At 43.0% G+C, this 25,272-nt stretch overlaps 2 protein-coding genes across 4 annotated transcripts in view; one reads left to right on the top strand and one right to left on the bottom strand.

The window, feature by feature from the left end:
* The window catches only part of gmeb2 (glucocorticoid modulatory element binding protein 2), a 263,131-nt gene that overhangs the window by 210,538 nt on the left and 27,321 nt on the right, over positions 1–25,272 (top strand). The gene's annotated exons all lie outside the window — the stretch shown is intronic.
* lactbl1a (lactamase, beta-like 1a) lies at positions 838–16,894 on the bottom strand. 3 transcript variants are annotated; one of them, XM_079518911.1, is made up of 8 exons: positions 16,715–16,894; positions 15,337–15,630; positions 14,896–15,028; positions 11,996–12,102; positions 11,290–11,447; positions 8,136–8,356; positions 5,348–5,453; positions 838–2,397 (listed from the first exon to the last, which is right to left on the bottom strand). In XM_079518911.1, the coding sequence occupies exons 3-8, from the start codon at positions 14,999–15,001 to the stop codon at positions 1,419–1,421; spliced, it is 1,677 nt and encodes a 558-aa protein (XP_079375037.1). In that variant the 5' UTR covers positions 15,002–15,028; positions 15,337–15,630; positions 16,715–16,894; the 3' UTR covers positions 838–1,418. The 3 variants fall into 3 exon arrangements, with proteins under 3 accessions (XP_079375037.1, XP_079375038.1, XP_079375036.1); XM_079518912.1 differs by having other exon boundaries at positions 15,337–15,450; XM_079518910.1 differs by lacking the exon at positions 15,337–15,630.

Below are 25,272 nucleotides of genomic sequence, written 5' to 3'. Positions count from 1 at the left end.
GCATGAGGAACCAAACAATTACTGCTCAGCTATGTCTTCTTCACCCAGAAACATATATTACTTCTGGGCTATATGTAAGGCTACTACTACTCTGTTATACTTACACAGGAGAGAGTTTAATCCACACCAAATTATATTCAGTGACCTATTTGGGTCAATTTTCTTAAATTAAATGGACAATAAAATAAAATGCACCCACTTCTTTAGACCTGTAAACCTGTGATGTGATAATAAAGTTGATTCTGAATTAACACTGAGGATTTTACTATATATTTACACACACTATAAGAATATGTACACACATATTCTTGTGTACATGCTCCTGTAGCTGTTGTTGTAAAACGGCATCAGCTGCCTGACTCAGATGACACATATAGCTGCATAAGCATATTGATAACCATGTCTACTACTGTAACAGAGGGACTGACTGTATGAGATGCAGGCGTGGTCCTACTCATTCTGTTCTTATGATGGTTTCCATAATCTACTAGGGACGTCATAGATCTACTGTATATATTACTCTGTGTGTGTGTAATAAACTTCAGAATGCATGGTAACATATCCCTGTTGTGTTGGCATGTGTTTTCCGCGCCTGCGACTCGCAACGGATCTTCGCCCACCACCCAAAAGGGATTATATGTAGACTTCTAGATGCCTTAGAGACGGTCGCCCTTTTAATCATTACAGCTGTGAACAGCCCAAATGATTTATGCCGTATTGATCAACAGAAATCTCAATTGAGTGGATACTGGACAAACGTCCTGTTATTTGTCTATAATGTGAAAATGCGGGCCTAGACACACATTTTAAATGTGAATTAAAGGACAAACACATAGATTTCAAGTATGAGCTTTATATTCATTATTCCAGTATTTTGTCATACAGACTTGCAACACTGTCACCAATGCTTACTGCAGTGCTTAGGCTAAGCAGTGCATCGTCACTGGATTATTTCAGTGTTGGCGACTTAAATAGATGGATTAGCACTTGACATTTCACCTGCAGAGCTTAAACAATCGCACCTGGATTCTTTTCTCTTGCAAAGGATGCATTTTAGGCACTTAAAGGACGGTTCACAATGTCTAACCTCTACTTGGTAAACATATTCATTATAACACACAAAGGTTGTGTTTGGGTTTTGCTGAAGATTAACAAGAGCTTAGACTAAACTGAATGATAAAAAGCATTATTATAATCATCAGGAAGTAAAATATATAGAAGTAATGAGTCCATATAAATTAGCCTCAGCACACAAAGAATATCCCGATAAAACACTGTATAAAAACAACATTCACACCACATCACTTTCCGTTCATAAGCCACATTCAAATATAGGCATTTGTAAGGGCGAGTCCAGTGTCACTCATTTATTCAAAGTCTGTCAGTCCTACATTTGCTCAATGGAAACGTTAGTGGCCTCATTGAGTAAAAACTGGTCTACGAGGTATTCGGTTCACCCGGTAAGTGTTGAGTCCCGGAGAGTCGAACCCCGGTGACAAGCCTTTCTTGTTGAACGGGTAGAAGTTGAAGAGCTGTCTGTCCTGCGCCTCCAGCGACACCGAGGCGCTGTTGACCTTCAGTTTGCAGGGGTACTGGCCCTCGAACACAACCTTGAACACTCTCTCTTGGAGGAAGTCCAGACGGATGGTCCGGTATTTGGCCGGCACGGCACTGTCCACCTGCGGGCCAAACTGCTGCATGACCAGCACCCCGTCCGAATCCGCCTTGATTTGGTAGAACGTCATGTTCCTGTAAGTGAAAAAACCCAAGTATGGAGTCGGGTCGGGCGGCGGCCTGAGCGTGCGGCGAGCTTCCCTGAAGGCCGCCTCCACGGCGGGGATGATGTGGCTGTAGGCCTCGCGCACCACGTCCTGGTCCTTCGGCCGCACCCCGGCCATGAGGACCACGAGGCCCAGCTTGAGGCGCGGGACCAGGGAGAAGGTGGCGGCATAGCCGTCCAGATCCCCGTCCTTCCTCAGAACGTCGTAGCCCAGCTGCTCGTTGATCTCCCAGGGCGTGCCGGTGGCATTGGCGAAGTAGCCACTGTGGCAGCGGAACATGGGGGTCAACATAGTCTTGAGGGACTCCTTCTGGAGCAGGGGCTGGCTGTAGGCCCCCAGGAGAGCCATGGCCAGTTTGGCCATGTCGACAGCCGTGGAGTACATCTGCCCCGCGGGCCGGTACCAGCCCAGGTTGTAGAGTGGAGCCGGTTGTCCACTGCTGTACACCCCCGTGGCCATCTTGCGCTGAACGGCCGGCGTGATGTCAAAACCCGTGTCCTCCATTCCCAGACGGCCCAGGACGTTCTCTGCCACCCAGCTCTCGTAGTCGGAGCCCGTCACCGCCGGGGCCAAGACGTTGGCCAACAGGGAAAAGGCCACATTGCTGTAGTGACATCTGAGGGAGGAGAATAAGAATCGTTATCACAGCTGAGTGACGGCGGGTTTGATAAAAGGACTGAAAAACCTGTGCTGATTATTAGTCATACCAAACACCACAAGCACACTGAAGTGGCCTGCTTCTGAAGGAGGTTGCAAGGTGTCAATCGTGGACAAACTCTGTCGCCAAACTCTGTCGACATGTTGTCTGGTTCATATTCCCACCTTAACCACAAGTATAAACGTTCGATCACATAGACCAGAACATACTCTGGGAAAATAATGTGATAGGTGGGCCTACATATACTGTATAGCAATATACTGAACTGCCTTCTTAACCACTTAAACCCCACAATGCAATGCGCTGCGTCGCATTGTGAGCTTGTCGATCTGCTATTTTCAGCAAAAGTTTTCTCCACAATACGGATGTTTGTATATGAAAATGTGAAGTGTTTGTAATAATGGCTGTATTACAGATTGGTTCCCAGATGATATTGGAGTAAATATATGGCTGTATTTTATGACACATTCTCTTCTCTATGTTCATACAATGCCCGCATTAGTCTGTTCAAGAAATGATTTATAGCATGTTAACGTTGCCTTGTCAGAGACAGATGAACAGAAATTATTTCAGTTAATAAATAAACCAGGGGGTAATAAACTGTGCTAATAATCAGGCACACTATCGCGTCAGCTGATATATGTTTCTGTACCCTTTGAAACAGTAGTATGACTGAATCATAAATCCATGTTATTGCTCGCTGTGTGTGAACTCAATACAGACATTCGTTCAGGATGGTTTCTTCAACTCAAAACATGGTGTACTTTACTTGTTGTATATTAATGACCTTGATGATGTTGTTGTGTGTAATTGTAACTGCATGGTAAACACTATTGAATGTGTAACTGTCAAAGACTGTCACGGCTTTCTTAACAGAAGATGCTCTCTTGTGAGTGTTTACATTTACAATGTGACACTGTACGATTTATACAATCGTGCAAGCTGTATTTGTATCTGTTTTGATAACAAACTGTATGATTGTTAACAATGTGTAACCTTGTGTAGTATTTTATAGTAATCTTTATAATATCTGGGATTTATATAGCGCTTTTCGAAGTATAACCTAATCAAAGACGCTTTACTTAAAAAAGCAATAAAACATTCAAAGTGACGAGTTAAAATCTAAATCAACTTGGGAAGGCTATCCTGCACAGGTGGGCTTTCCGGGGCGGTTTGGAAGGTATAGCGAGGGAGGAGCTTTTAGGCTGTGTTTCACAACGTCAAGTTATAATCCATACTACCGGTATCATATTGCACTTCACTCTGCATGATTTGAGGAGTGATGCATAAATACAAATGTATCCATCTTTAGCTATAACTTTTAACCAAAATGTTACATTGTCCCAAATACATTTGCACCCAAACGTTACATTTTCCCATGTTATTATCAGTGGTATTATCAGTGGTGCTCAAACTAATGTGAAGGAACCCCACATTTATATGTAATTTGGCCACAACCCCAATCTGAAAATAACCCCCCCCCCCCCCCCCCCCTACGAGCTTGTAGATCTGCTATTTTTCAATAGCTAAATCTGTCCTCAATCTACCCATCAGGATAGGGATAATCACACTTTACTGACACGTGACCAGACAATATAATATTTCCGTAGGCCACAGTGAATTATGCAAGTATTTTTCTTTCTTTTTCTTTCCATTATTTCATTATTCATATTAAATAGTATATACAACAACTCGTCCAGGAGCTCTCCACAAATACGTTCTGGTGATTGTCCCCTCCCGCTGGACCCTGGAGAGTTCTGGATCTAGTTTGTTGTTTTTTACTCATACTCTTTTTTTGCGGCCATCATGTATGTATAGATTTCTCAGTGTGTCCCAGAAATATGTTTTTCTTTTTTAATATTGTAGTTGTATATACATATTTAATATGAATAATGAAATAATAAAAAAGAATGTGCATAATTAACTTATATTATATTGAATTGATATAGTATGTTCTCTGACCACGTGTCAGTGTTCTACTTTTCTACTGTCTGAATATGTGAATTTGTGTCTTTTTGTATGTCTGTTGTTAGTGCACTGAAACAAATTCCAATCAACTCTGTTGACATGGCAATAAAGTACAATAAACAAAGCACGCACATCCACTCACTTAAAGCCAGTGCCCAGGCCGAGGCAGGAACAAATTCAAACAATAGAACAAAAAGTAAGGTCAGCACACCTTACTTTTCTATTAATTATCCACCTCACCCATGAGGACACTCCCCATGAGATGCCTTCACCGTTGTCCCATCCTTAAGTTTCTGTTACATTCTTTTCATCGTGGCGAAATAAGAACTGTGTGTTCTCATCCTTCCCAACATAATAATGTCTGCCGTGGTCAGCACCTCATCAACGCAGGTGTGCACTCCCTCCTTTGTGTTTGCCTGACAAATACTTCATTTAACATACAGTTTACCAACTTTCAACCTTAACGTCCCTTACCTTTTTTGGGCAAAACATTCCAAAGATTACAAAAAACCCAGAGAAAATCTACAAGCTCACAATTAACTCGTTGTGATGCGTCACATTGCTAGCTTGTAGATCTGCTCTCAACATTATCAGTCAATAAGGTTGGTAAATTATCTTATGACTACTTGAAAATAGTGAAAACATAGCCAATCTATTTTCATTATTTTCTAAATTTGTGTAAAGTACCTATAAAACAGGCCTTAACCCATTTTGGGTGGGAACCCCTTTTGGTGTTTCATTATGTTATACTTTAGCTATTGAAAAATAGCAGATCTACAAGCTCATAGCGCAGCTACGAGCTTCTAGGTCTGCTATTTTTTTTAAATTGTGAAAATGCGGCACACATCTTTGAATATATATTATTTCAGAGCGAACGTTTTTTTTATTTCGACGTCAGGCCTAAAGTGGTTTAAAGTATTTTGAAAATGACAAGGCTTACTTGGTGCCTGGATCTGCAACAAGGACATCATCCTGCAACAGGTCCAGGGCTGCCTGCGTGTCTCCGTCCCAAAGGAGACTGGTGGCCCTTAGTCTTCTGGGTAACCCTGAACAATACATTCAACTTTAGTAGTACAACTATAGCAAACTGACCGCATCCTGTGGGGAAGAAATGTCTTCATTAAAAATGAAGACACTTTATGATTACATAATCATAAAAGAAGAAACAAGTCAACGGCGGTGGCTCAGGGGTAGAGTTTCCGGATGGTAACCGCAAGGTCGCCAGTTCGAACCCGGGCTCCCCCAGAGTTAGTGTGGAAGTGTCCTTGAGCAAGACACTGAACCCCTAATTGCTCCTGATGTGCTAGTTGGTGCCTTGCATGGTTTTCGCTGCCATTGGTGTATGAATGCGTGTGTGAATGGGTGAATGTAATGCACAATCTATGTAAAGCGCCTTGGATAAAGGCGCTATATAAATGCACCATTTACCATTTTAAGTCAAGGGATGCTTTGTATATATATTTGTGTATATTTTTGGCCTAGTGCACACAGCTGCTGATTCCCTCAACATGAAACCATCAGAGGCATTCTTTCTTTGACATGTATTAACTTTACTAATCTGTTGGTACTGTATGAGAATCACTAATAGTGCCGAGCAGGCCAGACACTGAATAGTAGCCTACCATTAGACTTTAAAAAGAATACCTCCACTGTCTTTGGGTTCAGATTTCAAAGAGGGTAAAAGCCCTGCCCCTGCCTAGACTAGGTAACCTTGCGTCACCTGACTCCGCCAGATGGGTCAGTATTGAGTTCACAACAAGTTCACAATTTTGTGAAACAAATGTGAAGCAAGCCACTTCCTACTTACAGTGTCAGGTTAGGACCGTCCTAGAGGCTGTGCTGGAATAATTCTCTTTCTTAATTTGTTACCCTTATTTTACCAGGTAGTCACTTTAGACCAAAATGGCAGCTGTTTAAAAACAAACATGCAAGACACAAAACAACAATAACCTGACAAAGGCAAAATTATTGCTTGAGGGTAAGGAGGGGGTGTTGCTGAAGGTCATTCTCCCAAATATCATTATCCCAATATCCCAGCTATTCTCACTCTCCACGAAAGCACAGCCACAAAAGCTTCTCTTGTTCAGCATCAGGTTTGGACTTGGTCCATAAAATCGTCCCTGCCTCTCTCCCTTCCGGACACTGCTAGACCCCCGATCAGTTCTTGTGGGTGATAGCATTAGTGATGGGAATTTGATTTGTAGCAAATGTACTGCACCTAGTGAAACCTTTTTACTTGCACAAGCACAAGTAACCTGCAGTCGTACCAGCAGTGGTGAGCGCACTTCATGGCGCACTCTGCTTGCGCACAAGTAGGCCATCTTACCATCTTACTTGTGTGCAAGGCGCAAGTTGGCTTCTCGAGAGAGTCCATTTCTAGTTTGGTTATTCTATGACAACTGTCTATTGTTTGTGATTATTTCTAAGGACGACGACTAATTTGATCTTGATTTCGAAACGAGACCAATGTCAGTAGAAACCTTCCATCACCTCTAGAACTCTACGTAAGAATCGTGCCAACTTGGCTGACATAATCGTCTGAGTGGTTCCCTTCCCTCTATTGGTCCTACTGGCTAAGTGGTTCCCTTTCCTCTATTGGTCCTACTGGCTAAGTGGTTCCCTTCCCTCTATTGGTCCTACTGGCTAAGTGGTTCCCTTCCCTCTATTGGTCCTACTGGCTAAGTGGTTCCCTTCCCTCTATTGGTCCTACTGGCTAAGTGGTTCCCTTCCCTCTATTGGTCCTACTGGCTAAGTGGTTCCCTTCCCTCTATTGGTCCTACTGGCTAAGTGGTTCCCTTCCCTCTATTGGTCCTACTGGCTAAGTGGTTCCCTTCCCTCTATTGGTCCTACTGGCTAAGTGGTTCCCTTCCCTCTATTGGTCCTACTGGCTAAGTGGTTCCCTTCCCTCTAATTGGTCCTACTGGCTAAGTGATTCCCTTCCCTCTAATTGGTCCTACTGGCTAAGTGGTTCCCTTCCCTCTATTGGTCCTACTGGCTAAGTGGTTCCCTTCCCTCTAATTGGTCCTACTGGCTAAGTGGTTCCCTTCCCTCTATTGGTCCTACTGGCTAGGTGATTCCCTTCCCTTTAAGCTGAACCTGTGACGTTGACTCTGAGGGTTGACTCTTCCGGTTCCATAACTCTCAGAGTTAAATGAATACTCAGGATGTCCTTATAAATGGCCACGCCACCCTCTAGGCTAGGGTTTCTCCTGACCACCTCTTTTAATCCTGCCAGTCCAGTCTGAGAGGCAAACAGGCCTGAGGGATGATTAGCTTTATCTTTAGCCACAACAAGCCCTTTACTAATAGCTTATCTCTTTATTCATGTAAGCCGGGGTCAAGTAAAATGCTATACTGGGAGATGAGGAGCCATGTCCTTAACAGAGAGTGTAGTGGAGTGGAGTCAATACCTGGTTTTTGACCCCATTCACCTCATTCGCCATCAGTGATAATAATCATATCAATAATAATTGTTGGTATGAAGTTGCACGGAAGAAGCACTCAGTGTATTTCATATCAGTCATTTTAATTACCGTTTTAATTCCCAGTCCCCCATCTTCACTGTAATATCCTCACCTGGCAATTAACAAAACAGGCTGGCTTTGCAAACAGTCTACTTAGAGTCACAAGAGCATTTGGCTCGATCTGTACATTCAGTCTGTCTGGGGGATTTTACTGTGTTGGAATTATGTGACATAAAAAAACATCATGTTTGGTATAATTCTTACCAGAGAGCTGACTGGCCATGCGGCGTAGGGTGAGTGATGGGAAGCGGGCTGCGAGGGCCCTGGCAGAGATGGGTTCTGGTCCCTGGCTTCCCCCCAGTGGGTTCTTTATGGTAAAGTCTTTGGCATATTTCTCCAATGGGTCATCCAAGGACTGCACCTTTCCTTCCTCCCACAGTTTGTACAGCATCAGGGCTGGGAAGATCTTGGAGACGCTAGCAATCCTGCAGTTGGAGAGGATACAAATAATGTGTCCTTAAGTAAGTAGCCTTGCCGAGCCTTGCCGGCCCATAGGGCCCCATAGCCCTATAGGGGCCCATGGCCCTATGGGCCCATGGCCCTGTTTCTGTAGCGTGAGGCAGCTTGATGTACAAGTACACCCCCTGGACATGACGCTAGTATGTCAGAGGGACTTTCCCCCAATCCAACCCTTGATGCTGAGTGTCAAGCAGGGAGGCACTGGGTCCCATTTTTAGAGTCTTTGGTATGACCCGGCCGGGGATTGAACCTCCCAGTCTCAGGGCGGACACTCTAACCACAAGGCCACTGAGCTGGGAGTTAATGTGTCCTTGGGCAACATCAATTATAAAATGAATAGCTTTTTCATATTGGAAAAGTCTTAGTATCTGTATTAAATACTAGCACTTCATATTAAGGTATTATGATTAATTGGTTGCTTCTTAGCATAAATATTACTAATATATTAATTCTGTATTTGTCATAATAATAATAATTATTATTAATTAGGGATTTCTGAAACTACACCAATAAGCATTAATTAAAGGCTTATTGAGACAAACCTCCTAATAATGAATGTATTTATTATTAATGAGTGGTCCCCAACAAATGACCAGAGGGGTTGTTAAAAAGTAAAGAAAAAAAAAACAAAAAAAAACGTTACTCTCCTATTTTTATAGGCTTAATTTTCCATCAGGACAAAAGCCTCTTTGCCGTAATGAAAATGTTTGGCGTTAGATAATGTGTATACAACTCGTTAGATAATGTGTACAACTCGTTAGATAATGTGTACAACTCGGATTATGGTACTCATTTTAATTAGATACTGATTTCTCAGCATGCAACATCTCTACTGCCCCGCCGGAAATGTGACGCCTCAATTTAGTAAGTGCTTCAGTCTGTGTGAGTGTGCGTGGTCATATGATCCACTATATGTAACTGTGCTAAATGACCAAGGCTTTGGTGTAGATGGCTGCAGTAATCCATAAGCTCAGCTCTGACTCCATCTAAAGCCTTTTGTAAATAACATATCTGAAAATAACACTCCACGGAAACTGCACTCCTCGCAGTCACAGAAGCACTACATGCTGCCCAGGCTGCTTCCCACTCTGCAGTCCTGATTCTCCTAGACCTATCGGCGGCATTTGACACAGTGAACCACCAGCTGCTCCTAGGCACCCTAGCTGATCTAGGCATAGGCGGGACGGCGCTGAAGTGGTTCTCCTCCTACCTCTCTGACCGGACTTACCAGGTTTCTTGGAAAGGTTTGCTATCACCCCCCCGCACCCTCCAAACTGGGGTCCCACAGGGATCTGTACTTGGTCCCCTCCTCTTCTCACTGTACACTAAATCCCTTGGCACCATCATCTCTGCTCACAATATATCCTATCACTGCTATGCCGATGACACACAACTGTTTCTATCCTTCCCCCCCTCTGCCACCCAGGTAGAAGAGCGCATCACTGCATGCCTGGCTGACATCTCACAGTGGATGTCTTCCAACCACCTCAAGCTGAACCCAGACAAGACTGAGCTTCTGTTCTTCCCAGCTAAGTCCTGCCCTATGCGGGAGCTAACTATCTCCGTAGACAACGCCCTGGTAAAGTCTGTCCCGACAGCCAGGAACCTTGGTGTTGTCCTGGACAGTCAGCTCTCGTTCAAAACACACATCACAGCTGTCACTAGATCCTGTAGGTTTACACTCTACAACATACGACGAATTAGACCGTTCCTCACCCAGGAGTCAGCCCAGCTCCTAATCCAGACAACAGTCTTGTCAAAACTTGACTATTGCAACTCCCTCCTTACTGGCCTACCGGCATGTGCACTTAAGCCCCTCCAACTGATCCAAAATGCCGCAGCACGCTTGGTCTTCAACCAGCCAAAATTCTCACACGTCTCCCCCCTTCTCCGCTCGCTCCATTGGCTCCCGGTCGCTGCCCGCACAGAATACAAAACTCTGATGCTGGCATTCAAAGCAACCAAAGGCATGGCCCCCCCATATCTCACAAGTATGATCGTACCCTACAAACCCTCCCGCTCACTCAGATCAGCCAACGCAGGGAAGCTGGAGGTACCTTCACTAAAAACGCCGGGACAACGCTCCACACGTCCCAAACTCTTCTCCCTTCTGGCTCCAAAACTATGGAATGCACTTCCCATTGCAGTCAGAACTGCAGCCTCACTCCCAATCTTCCGCCGTAGTCTGAAAACCCACCTCTTCAGACTCCACCATGGCCCGTAGCACTTGCCCTAGCCTAGCCCCTTAGATAGCACATTATGTAGACTTAGATAGTATTTTAAACAGACTTATAGCTTGTTATGTAGACAGCTCTAGAATTGCACTTTATGTAGTCATAGCACTTTATAGTACACATGTATAATATATTATATAGTATAGTATGTATAGTTTACATAGATACTCCACTGTTACGTTCTTAGTTTACGCATGATTCATGATAACTACTTTTTATACATGTGATGTATGCCATGCTTTTTGTTTTTGCTTAATGTAAGTCGCTCTGGATTAAGAGCGTCTGCTAAATGCCTAAATTGTAAATTGTAAATTGTAATAAGAATTAGGCAGCCAGCGACATTTGCCTCAGATGGAGACAGTCAGACAGGATGTGTGGTACTATATTTGATTGTTTCATGGGTTAACTGATACAAGGCAGTGGATATACATTACTGCAGGGAACTCCTAGCTGAGAGTGTGTGTGTGTGTGTGTGTGTGTGTGTGTGTGTGTGTGTGTGTGTGTGTGTGTGTGTGTGTGTGTGTGCAACTGTCTGCCCTCTGTGTTTAATGATACGACAGACAGACAGACAGACAGACAGACAGACAGACAGACAGACAGACAGACAGACAGACAGACAGACAGACAGACAGACAGACAGACAGACAGACAGACAGACAGCTCACCTGTACACAGTGTATTCATTGGGTGGAGGTGAAGAGGGATCACTTCCATTCCTCTTGCCAAAATGTCCATTCCACAGAACAGAATCATTCAAAACCACAATGGCAGATATTGCTGGTAGCTGGCGTTTGTCAATGCTTGTTCTCAAGAGGGCATCTACCTGTTGTGGAATATAAACAATTCATTATTATTTTTATTATTAATGTATTCACTACTTTATCCTTTTTGTTGTGTTTTTGTATTCTTAAATAATCAATAATATTGAATGGTTTGGAAAGGCAAGAAATAGCAGCTCACTGAATTCTTTTTGGAAAAACCTTGAAAGTTTCAGACAATTTTGGAACAATTTAGAAAAACTATTTACATAAATGTTCTCTTCTGGGAGTACCTGGCACAAAATAATGTCCAGATGGGTCCTCACAGCCACACAATACATTCATTTCATTTGTATTTCATTTTATTTTACTGGGAGGAGACCCCGGGGCAGACCAAGGCGCAGTTGGAGGAAACACATCGACTCACTGGCCTTGGAACGTCTCGGAATCCCCCCAGGAGGAAGTCACTAATGTTGCTCTGGAGAGGGAAGTCTGGAGCACTCTGGTGGAGCTGTTGCCCCCGCGACCCGACTACGGATAAGCGGTTGAAGATGGATGGACATTAAACCGTTTGAGAACCACTGTTCTAGGAAACACTATTCCTTCCACGTACCTGTTCTAAGGCCTCCTTCAGCGCACTGATGGGGTGCTGGATTGGCACAGGCTCGGGGAAGCGAGGGCACATTGGTTCCCGTTTCACCTCCTCTGTTACAGTCACTTCTGCAGGCAGATGGAACAGCACATGATTTACACTGTAAATCATTACCATATCAAATCAATCATACAGGGTACCGTATCATACATGCAGGCGTGGATAGTAACTACGTTCATTTACTTAAAGCTGCTTTGACATACAGTATTATTACTTATAGCAGCTTTAAGTACAATTTCAACCTTTTTTTTAATTTTCATGTCAGAAGAAAATGTTGTACTTTTACTCCACTACACTTATTTGACAGACACTATAGTTATGTTGTAGATTTAGATGATTTGTTAAGTTAAGTGTCAATAATCACAAATTAATCATATTATGAATGATAGGGTAAATTATTTGTGTTAAATAGCTTATACTTATTAGTGCTTGTTCAGTATTACAGGAGTCTCCATGTCTCTCCGGCTCTTTATTAAACAGAAAATTGGAACTTGAACACTATAATGGGTATATATATATTATTTGTGTTAAATAGCTTATACTTATTAGTGCTTGTTCAGTATTACAGGAGTCTCCATGTCTCTCCGGCTCTTTATTAAACAGAAAATTGGAACTTGAACACTATAATGGGTATATATATATTATCACCTACCTGAATATCTATTTTACAGGGAGACTACTGTAAACTGAACAAACGCTCCATAATTAATGATCAATAATTATAGCATGATGATATGTGATTCTGAAATGGGCATTCTGGATTGTTATGTACATCTGACATACTGTACATACACTTGTGGTGTTATGTCTGTGTTTTCTGTTTATCATTCATTCCCAGGTAGGCCTACTACAGGGATGGGCAACTGGCGGCCCGGGGGCCACCTTCACTTAATGCAGGTTAATTATACCAGAATACTGGTAGTAGATTACCAGTAGATTAAAAAGTAGTAGTAGTAAGGTTGAAATCACTTTTTTGCAAGTAGAAATCAATCCTGGTGTTACAGGGTTAATGAGCATTATTAAAATGTCTTTTTGTATGTACAATGTATTTGTGTTTAGTTCATAAAGTTAAAATAATAATTAAAGGCATTTGAAAATAAATAAAAAGGTTACTTTTCAGGATTCCAATAAAACAATAGCAAAAAACAATTCAGGATTTCAATTCAAATAATAGCAGAAATAGCCGATCTACAAGCTCAAAACGTTTGAGCTTGTAGATCAGCTATTTTTGCTATATGCAATGTGGCCCTCTGGAGTGAATGTGGAATTATATCGTCAAAGTTGCCCACCCCTGGCCTACTACATACAGCACAGTATACCTGTACTGTTTTCTCATGACATAAACAAACAGCTCCTAACTACTACCTACAGCATTGTATGAGAAACATGCATTTGTTGATAGACTATAATTCATTCATATATTAATTGGCGATATTACAATTGTCAATTTAGGCATTTAGCAGACTCTCTTATCCAGAGCGACTTACAATAAGCAAGGTAAATACAATCACATGCATAGAATGCAGAGACAGTGTAATACAATAAACTAGGATTGCAAGAACATGCATCTGTCTAAAAATAAATATGTCATCTAAATTTCATTCTTACCATTACCATAAAACTATGGAAATCTATAAGTAACAAATACATGAGAACGATCGAGGCATCTCTTGGTCAGTTGCTACCGTAGCATCAATTGAGGCAGAAGGAAGGGGTACAGGGAGAGTGAAGTGCTAGGGGGTGAGGTGGAATCTGAGGAGATGAGTCTTGAGATTATGGCAAAAAATTGGAAGTGAGTCTACTGACTGCAATGGTGAGTTGTTCAGTTTGGTTTGGGAGCCAGCAAGAGAGTGGTATAGGCATTCATATTTGTAGCAGATAGATACCCTAGGCCCTAGGGCTTTCACTTCTAGTGATTTTTACTAGTTGACACTAGTTGCCTAGTTTACTAGTCGACTAGTTGTTTAACTAGGCCTACCTATTATGTATATTTTAATAGTAGTTGTACATTTAAAAACTGTGTACATTGGTGACTATAACTATAATCTAGCTGATCTTGACTAGTGGATTTACTAGTCGAGTAGTTGTTTAACTAGGCTACCTATTATGTATATATTTTTTAATAGTAGTTGTACATTTAAAAACTGTGTACATAGTGACTATAACTATAATCTAGCTGATCTTGACTAGTGGAATTACTAGTTGAGTAGTCAACTAGTTCCTTAAAGGCCTAGGCCTAGTGTCAGATATCTACTTCCAGAATCTACAGTACTTCTCCTAAGGCCCGTGTTACTGCTGTGCTGCTATATGCACCTGTCCGCATGTCCATATCTTTACAGACAAAAGGAAGACCCCCTGTGTTTGCAACTCTATACACTTTGTTGTATCACCCAGGAAGGCCCACCCCACCCCCCGTCTCCCATGCCACGGTTTAATGCCTGCTCTAAAGGGAATGGTAATCCTCGCTGTGACAAGCGTCCAGCTTTGTGTAATCCCATCCCACTGCCGCCCCTGCAAACGAGCAATTACACTAAAGACGCTAAAGAAGCCAATGTCCAAAAGTGGTTCTTGTCAGCTTCAAAAAGGCAAACCCCAAAGCCCTGAAATTCAGTGAGCTTGGGGAACAGTTTATGTGATCCAGGTTTGTTACTGGGACCTCAGTAGTGTCCATGATTGCTGTTGTTTTAAAGGAACACGCACATGAGCTAAATCCTAAACGGACATGTTTAAGTCTCTGTGTGTGTGTGTGCGTGCGTGCGTGCGCGCGCGCGCGCGCGCGCGCGCGCGTGCGTGCGTGTGTGTGTGTGTGTGTGTGTGTGCGTGCTAGCTGTAGGTAAACATGGTGTGAGGGAGTGACTTACCTATCACCATCTTTGGCATGCGATACTGCCATATGAAGCAACCAGTCATGACCACAGAGATCAGAAAGAAGACCACCATACCCAACTTGGTCCATTTGACCTTCATCTTCCCACTTTGGACAATAGCAGGAGGCTACAAAGAAGGAGTGTATAACATTATATAGAGAGCAATGCATCCACTAACTATTGACCGTCCATTTTCTTCATGGGCAGCCCCATGTTCACAACGAGTTTAGGTGTGTTTTACACACTTTAAAATCAGAAGAAATCAGAATAATAATCAGAAAATCAGAATCACATTTCTCATTTACTTAAAAACAAACAAACACCAACATTTAATTCTGACTGCAAATTACAACATAAGAAAAAGCTTTCTCAAACTACTACCTCTTGAAATTCACTTTGCAACAGAGATTAAATTTACCACTAAAACGGACTCACCTGAGAGTGGGAAAAAGAAGAAAGATGCCTCACATCATCACCATGCAGCACATGTTCATAACCAACGTCTGCAGAGGGCAGGTGTCCAGAGAAGGGTCATTTTCGCAGAGGTTCCTGAGTCACCAGTGCAAGAGTCATCGGTGGAGTTCAGACTCCAGAGACGCTGTTCCTGAGCACTCAACTCCCCACCCACTCACTACCACCTACATGCATTTAATCCTAACCATGATCCCTGGCTTGCATCGGGATACACGGGTGATTCTCTCCCCACAGGCGCCGTGACATCATAATCTCCTGAGACGGAAGGCCACAAAGCGGCAGCCAGGAGGAGGGTGTCAGTGGGTAAGCCCTTATCCTGAGCAATCAAATCACTTCACATCAGCTGGGTTATTGCCAGTGGTCAAGTGCTTCACCCAGTGCTTCAACATGTGTGTCAGTATCATGGTCAGTATCATGTCAATATCATGGTCGGTAACATGTCAGTATCATGGTCAGTATCATGTCAATATCATGGTCAGCAACATGTCAGTATCATGGTCAGTATCATGGTCAGTATCATGTCAGTATCATGGTCAGTATCATGTCAGCATCATGGTCAGTATCATGTCAGCGTCATGGTCAGTATCATGTCAACATCATGGTCGGTAACATGTCAGTATCATGGTCAGTATCATGTCAATATCATGGTCAGCAACATGTCAGTATCATGGTCAGAATCATGGTCAGTATCATGTCAGTATCATGTCAGTATCATAGTCAGAATCATGGTCGGTAACATGTCAGTATCATGTCAGTATCATGGTCAGTATCATGGTCACTGCTGTGCTGCCATTGACAACTGAATTTTCCTTGCGGGCAACGTTTATTTGCTAATTCAGGCTGCATCCCTGTTTAACCTCTAGCTTAGTGATAAGATGGTAAGTTTTTCACCAATCTTGACCGCACGTTGTTAGTGTACATTGTGATGTGATGTGATACATGTGATTTATTTTATTTCTTTAATTTAAAGGCTTTTCTAAGACATCAAAACAGGGTGCTTTTGTTTTATTTTGTGTGGACTGGAAATTAATATCAATCAGTGGCTGATCAATGAGCATCATACAGAGGTTGCTGATGCACAGATCCAACTGTAGTTATTGGGGTCACATTTGTCGATATTCAGACCGCGGCCATCTTGCCAGCAAGGTGCTAACTATACTCTAAGTGCTAACTAGGTGCAACTTCCCATAGACGGGGACACTGCCCATAGATCCGAAGTCCTGTTAGTCCGAACATGCATTGAACCTTCGGACTATAATGACACAGCAACCCATATAGACAGCCCATTCATCCAAACAGAAAAGTCCTATCTAATTGTATTAAACAACGTCAAACTCACCAACATTGCAGCTGTACAGAAAGCTTGAATTATCCTCTTGCAATCTGTAAAGTTTTTGTTTCATAAAAATCCACCGTAGACATATGAGCATATGAGCTACTTCCTTTTAAAGAAATTCTGTGCATGATATTTGTTTTTCTAAGTGTCACAGTTTGAGAGTGCTCGTTGGATATCACTCAACTGCTCTGCGTACCACCTGTTTTGAATTTGCACATAATGCAGGAGGCAGCAGGAAGCTGCTTTACTGATAACGAGTGCTTCCAAACTCTGACACTTGGATAATAATCATCTGCAAGGAATTTCTTGACAGGAAGTAGCTCATAACAAGTGGATTTTTATTAAACAAACACTTTGCAGATAGTAAGAGGATAATTCAAGCTTTCCCTACAGCTGCAATGTTGGTGAGTTTGACCTTGTTAAATCAGATAGGACTTTTCTGTTTGGATGAATGGGCTGTCAATGGGAAGTTGCACCTAGTTAGCACCTTGCTAGCAACATGGCAGCCGTGTGCATATCGTGCTCAGGTGCTGGGCTGGAAGGCTCTCCCTATTTAAGGGCCACTATTGGAGAGTGAGGCAGATTTTTCCCTAGACACTTTGGTGACGTGCAGAGATATCTAAGCGTTAAGCAATTGAAAATGGGATTGACATTCAGAATTGTAAATGCAGCCTTGCCCTCAGTGCCTGCATACAGTACCTAATAACTACCTAAAAAAAGTGAATGACCTGGTACCACCCACTTTCAAAACAAATATGGGTAAATTCTCCTTCTACAGCACTGCCACCCGAGCGTGGAATGCCCTGATCCAGGGGTGGGCAACTTTGACGATGGAGAGGGCCACTAAATGTCCACACTCACTCCAGAGGGCCACATTGCATATTACTGTCGTAGCAAAAATAGACGATCTACAAGCTCAATCATTTATCAGTATTCTGATATTAACCTGAGGGCCACATTAAGTGAAGGTGGGGGCCGCATGTGGCCCCCGGGCCGCCAGTTGCCCATGTATGCCCTGACCCCTCCCTAAAAAATGCAGATCACTTGCATCTTTTAAAATCTACCTTTCAGCAGGCCCAATTAAAGGGAGAGGAAAATGATCAGCCCCCCTTCCTTTTTCCCCCTTTTTCCCCCTTTTCCCCCCTCCCTGTGTTTTATTTTTCCTCTGATATTGAATTTTTGTTTGTTTTTTACCTGTGATGATATTGAATTGTGTTGTTATTGGTCTATATGAATTGATTGCAAAGGGCCTCAATGGAAACAGACCGCAAGGACCTTTTTTGGTGCTATCCCTTTGGTGATTGTACATGTTTATACCGTTTATACATTCAATCTATCTAATAATAAACTATTCAATCAATCAAAAAACCTCCAGCAAGGATAGAGGAGGAAGGACTTGGACTGGAGCAGGAATAAAATAGACCCTCATTGGAAAGGGAAGTAAAAACAAATGGAAAAAAAGAAGAAGATAGAAAATATAATGCACATGACAGTTTAATCTGTTGATTTTAATCATTGGAACTTGTGGCATTTAATGACTGCATTCTGCATCTGCAGTGCTTCAGTCCTTGGTTCAAATATGGCCATGGACCAGAGCTAGGGGAAATCAGTTCTCAACTGATGTGACTTGGTCATGTGTGCACTTTCCAGTTCAACCACAAGAGGCCAGTGTGTGCTACAGTTTAACATGCACTTCAACAGACTTCATCTTGCTCTGTCTCTCTCTCTCTCTCACTCACTCACTCACACACACACACACACACACACACACACACACACACACACACACACACACACACACACACACACACACACACACACAATGATGGAGAATTGATAATAACCTTATTGCTGATGGGCAGACTATAAAAAGCGAAATCCCATCAATCCAGGTCAGTCAGTCTATCAAATAAATGCAAAAGACCCTGCAGGCAGCTGATGGTCTATAGCTGTTTTTGCACATGGGTTTATGAAACAATCTGCCATATAGGAGTCAGGACCTCAACTTCATTTAATGTTGGCAGAAGAAAAACAAACACACACACACACACACAAAAACAAAAACTGGAATATTCCTGAACTTCCCGATGGCCATCTGGCCTCACTAAGTAGGCTACATGTGATTTTCTTTTTTAAATATATGTTTATTGGTAGCAGGTTTCAACAATTTAAGTTTAGTTTGAACATACCATTTTTTTTCCCATTTTCTCCCTCACCCCATCCCTCCCCTCACAGTTATCGTCATCATTAAAACAATATAAAAGAAAAGAATAATTGAGTACAGACACACAAAAACAACAACAACCAAAAAGTCCAGTCCAATCAAACAACCATGCATAATTGACCACGTGTAAACAGTAGGACACAAAAAAAATGTAAACACAGAGGACAAAAACAATATAAATAACAAAAAACTAAAATAAATTAAAATAATTACAATTATAAATTGGGTTATACAAGTTCAAGAGATAGTCACAAGTTATGTTAGAAAAGATTGCGTTGAATCGGAATGTTGTCATACATCACCCCCTATAAATTATATACTCCTTTATAGACAATTCTATGCTACATGTGATTTTGACTGAATGTGAAGCTTGTATTTAGTTTAGATTTAGATTTAGATTACCATTGCAAAGTATTATTATTCATGTTTGTTGGCCTATTGACTGCCTGATCATAAATGTGATTACGACAGGCAGTTGTGTGGAGTGTACATTTAATGCATGTGCACTGTGTGTGCAGGCTGGTTCTGGCTGTGTCACCGGCAGTTGTATTTGTGTACGAAGTGGGAAGTGTGGTTTGTTGGCCCTGAGGCAGCATCGGGCCCTGCAGGGGGGCCATGGACTCAGTCAGGACCATGCAGCAAAGTAGCGACTCCATGTAAACAAACATCAATGATGTATTAGTTGGGCCTTCGGTACAAGACCTTCTATATACAGAACATGTGGAGTGTTAGTGTGTTACTACCCAGACTAGGGCAAACCATGGCTTATGGTTAAGTGGGACACCCCTCTGCCCAGCATCCTATAGTAACACCAGCCACAAAGCACTCTGCCTAGCATCCTAGGAACACCAGCCACAAAGCACTCTGCCCATCATAGCAACACCAGCCACAAAGAACTCTGCCCAGCATCCTAGCAACACCAGCCACAAAGCACTCTGCCCAGCATCCTAGTAACACCAGCCACAAAGCACTCTGCCTAGCATCCTAGTAACACCAGCCACAAAGCACTCTGCCCATCATCTATAGTAACACCAGCCACAAAGCACTCTGCCCATCATCTATAGTAACACCAGCCACAAAACACTCTGCCCATCATCTATAGTAACACCAGCCACAAAGCACTCTGCGTAGCATATAGTAACACCAGCCACAATACAAAGCACTCTGCCCATCATCTATAGTAACACCAGCCACAAAGCACTCTGCCCATCATCTATAGTAACACCAGCCACAAAGCACTCTGCCCATCATCTATAGTAACACCAGCCACAAAGCACTCTGCCCAGCATCCTATAGTAACACCAGCCAAAAATCACTCTGCCCAGCATCCTAGTAACACCAGCCACAAAGCACTCTGCCCAGCATCCTAGTAACACCAGCCACAAAGCACTCTGCCCAGCATCCTAGTAACACCAGCCACAAAGCACTCTGCCCAGCATCCTAGCAACACCAGCCACAAAGCACTCTGCCCAGCATCCTATAGTAACACCAGCCAAAAAGCACTCTGCCCAGCATCCTATAGTAACACCAGCCACAAAGCACTCTGCCCAGCATCCTAGTAACACCAGCCACAAAGCACTCTGCCCAGCATCCTAGTAACACCAGCCACAAAGCACTCTGCCCATCATCTATAGTAACACCAGCCACAAAGCACTCTGCCCAGCATCCTAGTAACACCAGCCACAAAGCACTCTGCCCAGCATCCTAGTAACACCAGCCACAAAGCACTCTGCCCAGCATCCTAGTAACACCAGCCACAAAGCACTCTGCCCATCATCTATAGTAACACCAGCCACAAAGCGTTCAAGAGATAGTCACAAGTTATGTTAGAAAAGATTGCGTTGAATCGGAATGTTGTCATACATCACCCCCTATAAATTATATACTCCTTTATAGACAATTCTATGCTACATGTGATTTTGACTGAATGTGAAGCTTGTATTTAGTTTAGATTTAGATTTAGATTACCATTGCAAAGTATTATTATTCATGTTTGTTGGCCTATTGACTGCCTGATCATCAGAGCCGGACTTACCGTTGGGCTAGGGTGGGCTGAAGCCCGGGGGCCCCCGACTAGGGGGGCCCAAAAAAAAAAAAAAAAAAAAATATATTTTTTTTTTTTTTTTTTTTGAATTATAAAATTGTAAAGTGAAATCCAATTCAAGTGAAATGTGTGTATTGTTATTGTATTTAGTTGTATTATGGTTAAACCATTGAGAGCTTCTGCCTGCCTGCCTCTCTTTTTAGGGGCCTGGGTACCCCAAAATGAAAACAAAATAGCCCAAATTTTTTTCGGCCTCGCGGCTGCGCCGCTCGGCCAAATCACGGGACGCGCGGCTTCGCCGCGCGCCCCAAGGGGGGCCCTCAAATTTGCTCCAGCCCGGGGGCCCTCAGCAAGGTAAATCCGGCTCTGCTGATCATAAATGTGATTACGACAGGCAGTTGTGTGGAGTGTACATTTAATGCATGTGCACTGTGTGTGCAGGCTGGTTCTGGCTGTGTCACCGGCAGTTGTATTTGTGTACGAAGTGGGAAGTGTGGTTTGTTGGCCCTGAGGCAGCATCGGGCCCTGCAGGGGGCCCATGGACTCAGTCAGGACCATGCAGCAAAGTAGCGACTCCATGTAAACAAACATCAATGATGTATTAGTTGGGCCTTCGGTACAAGACCTTCTATATACAGAACATGTGGAGTGTTAGTGTGTTACTACCCAGACTAGGGCAAACCATGGCTTATGGTTAAGTGGGACACCCCTCTGCCCAGCATCCTATAGTAACACCAGCCACAAAGCACTCTGCCTAGCATCCTAGCAACACCAGCCACAAAGCACTCTGCCCAGCATCCTAGTAACACCAGCCACAAAGCACTCTGCCTAGCATCCTAGTAACACCAGCCACAAAGCACTCTGCCCATCATCTATAGTAACACCAGCCACAAAGCACTCTGCCCATCATCTATAGTAACACCAGCCACAAAACACTCTGCCCATCATCTATAGTAACACCAGCCACAAAGCACTCTGCGTAGCATATAGTAACACCAGCCACAAAGCACTCTGCCCATCATCTATAGTAACACCAGCCACAAAGCACTCTGCCCATCATCTATAGTAACACCAGCCACAAAGCACTCTGCCCATCATCTATAGTAACACCAGCCACAAAGCACTCTGCCCAGCATCCTATAGTAACACCAGCCAAAAATCACTCTGCCCAGCATCCTAGTAACACCAGCCACAAAGCACTCTGCCCAGCATCCTAGTAACACCTGCCACAAAGCACTCTGCCCAGCATCCTAGTAACACCAGCCACAAAGCACTCTGCCCAGCATCCTAGCAACACCAGCCACAAAGCACTCTGCCCATCATCTATAGTAACACCAGCCACAAAGCACTCTGCCCAGCATCCTATAGTAACACCAGCCAAAAAGCACTCTGCCCAGCATCCTATAGTAACACCAGCCACAAAGCACTCTGCCCAGCATCCTAGTAACACCAGCCACAAAGCACTCTGCCCAGCATCCTAGTAACACCAGCCACAAAGCACTCTGCCCATCATCTATAGTAACACCAGCCACAAAGCACTCTGCCCAGCATCCTAGTAACACCAGCCACAAAGCACTCTGCCCAGCATCCTAGTAACACCAGCCACAAAGCACTCTGCCCAGCATCCTAGTAACACCAGCCACAAAGCACTCTGCCCATCATCTATAGTAACACCAGCCACAAAGCACTCTGCCCAGCATCCTAGTAACACCAGCCACAAAGCACTCTGCCCAGCATCCTAGTAACACCAGCCACAAAGCACTCTGCCCAGCATCCTAGTAACACCAGCCACAAAGCACTCTGCCCAGCATCCTAGTAACACCAGCCACAAAGCACTCTGCCCAGCATCCTAGCAACACCAGCCACAAAGCATTTGAGTATAAATAAAGGCCTGTAGCTTCAGGATGGGCCAACACCCAAAACAACAACAAGCATAGTATTTTGTACTAAAGCAGCAGTAGTCACATCAAAATGACAAAGAAACCTTGTATCTATCAGCAACAGTTTCCATGTATATTTTTTGAGGGGCGCCTATGTCCAGCTTTTGGTGTGTGCGTGTGTAAACACAAACTTTGTCCCAACGCAAACATTAAATGCCACTGACAATGAATGGCCAATTTTGATTGTTTGCATTGCATAACACAAATGGATCAAGTGGATCAAGAAAGAGACCACAGTTCCTATAGTGCCAAAGCCACTTTATTTTTTATTGTCCTTGCATGTTTCATTTTTGAGGGGCGCTAGGCCATCCTATACACAGGTTTAATGTTTGTCTTTAGTTCAATGTTTGTTTAGTAAATGCATTGACACTGAAGGGAAAATGTACGTCATAATGTGCCTCATTACCTCATATTGTCTCTTTATTGTTAATGGTGTTTAATGTTTGTGTTGGCACCATTTGTTTTACATCACCATTGCATCACCTAATCAACATGAGTTAGACTTTAATATATTAGCGCCCCTCACTTCACACGCGTGTGATTTTTTTTCTTTATTTCTCTCTTTTTTCCTCTTCTCTATGTCCTTGTCTCTGGCGGTTGCCGGGTAGAAGCTATTTCGAAGGCATCGGGGCCCTATTTTCGCCATTGCTATACCCCTTAATCCTAAACCTCTTTGCCTTTTTTACTATTTAAAAAGAAAAAGAAAAAACGGAATAGTTCAAACAGCCAATCTACAAGCTCATTGTGTCGATGTAGATCGGCTAGATGTTTTCAAAATAGTAAAAAAAAGGCAAAGAAGTTTAGAGATAAGGGGTTTAGCATATAGCAATAGAACCCTTGGGGCTCCATTTTCGTCACCGCTAAACCCCTTATCCCTAAACTTCTTTGCCTTTTTATTTTTTTTACTATTTTGCAAAATATTTTTGAATAGTTAAAATGGCCAGTCTACAAGCTCACAACGTGTCAATGTAGATTGGCTAGTTGAATTATTCAAAAATATTTTTCAAAATAGTAAAAGAAAAAAAAAAAAAGGCAAAGAAGTTTAGGGATAAGGGGTTTAGCGGTGACGAAAATGGAGCCCTAGGTCTTTGAGAGACACCAAGCGACTCTTTTAGCTAGCCCTCCTCATACTGTCATAATACTGTATATCATCTGCTGTCATATACTGTATATCATCTGATGTCATACACTGTATGTCCGACAGCGGCATAAGGGGCTCCCTATGGTGTGTTCAGCCAAGCGCACCACCATCTGAAGGTCCCAAGAGCGGCTATTTCCATACCAGACAGACACAGTGCCCCTATAGCTGCGCCACCAGCAGATAGAATCACCTTAGACAGTAATGACATTTTACTGACATCACCGACTGCAGGCCTCAAATCAAATGACATGTTGAAATGTCATGTAAATAAATGATATACTATGTCACAAGTCAGTAAATAAATTGTTGTGCCATACTCCTATGCACTGACACAGATCGAGTCATACACAATAGCAATTATTACTATGGGAATATAAAGCCATTTATTTAACACTTTAATACTTTAACATAAAAATATATCTTGCGCTGCCTTTAATAGATGCCATTTTAGGTTTAGATTATATATTCAGAGCCCCAACACAACTCCAAGACAACAGGCTTTCTGCTTTATACCCAGCTGCTCTGGATCTCCAAACCAAACGTTCTTGCCTGGAGGTAACAGGTTCTTCACACAATTCTCAAATTATCTCATTTTGGTGTGACTTAATTGCATCATGAACGGGTCAGGGTCAGGGAGGCTGTTTGATCAGAGTGACTGTCTACAGTGTTTAACATGCAGTATGCAGTGCATGTGTGCATCATCTCTATGCATGACGTTGGTCCATAGAATATGATGTGCCATTAAAGGCCATCTTGTCCATAATGGGGCGGCAGTGCATTAATCGACTGAAAGTGTGTGAGTGTGTGTATGTGTGTCATTTGATTTTACATAATGCATCGCAGCATTTCACTTTAGTAACCCATAAGTAATCATAATTCTGTGTGACCCCATGCAATACTATACCCATATACATCTTACTGGTTAAACGTTACTGGGAACAAAGCCCCCAACAGCGAAAACCAGCCAATGGAGAGAAACCAGCTTTGTTGCTCAATTTACGACCCACGAGTCAAGACAGATTAGGCCCGATTGGATCGTTGATGCCATGTGTGACCTACAATCTGTGCTGCGTTGGTATTGGCAGAGCGGGAGGGGTCGCCGAGCTCCCTGGGCAAAGGTTTCCATGGGAACGAGCCCTCTAACGGGCTCCTCTAATCTGCTGTTTAGGAGCCCTCGCTCATCTTGAGGCAGCGTTCTGCTGGATTCCTTTA

This window comes from Electrona antarctica (assembly GCF_951216825.1).
Source record: "Electrona antarctica genome assembly, chromosome: 2".
In the NCBI taxonomy this organism is placed as follows: Eukaryota; Metazoa; Chordata; class Actinopteri; order Myctophiformes; family Myctophidae; genus Electrona; species Electrona antarctica.
This window is presented reverse-complemented; position numbering and strand designations above follow the sequence as displayed.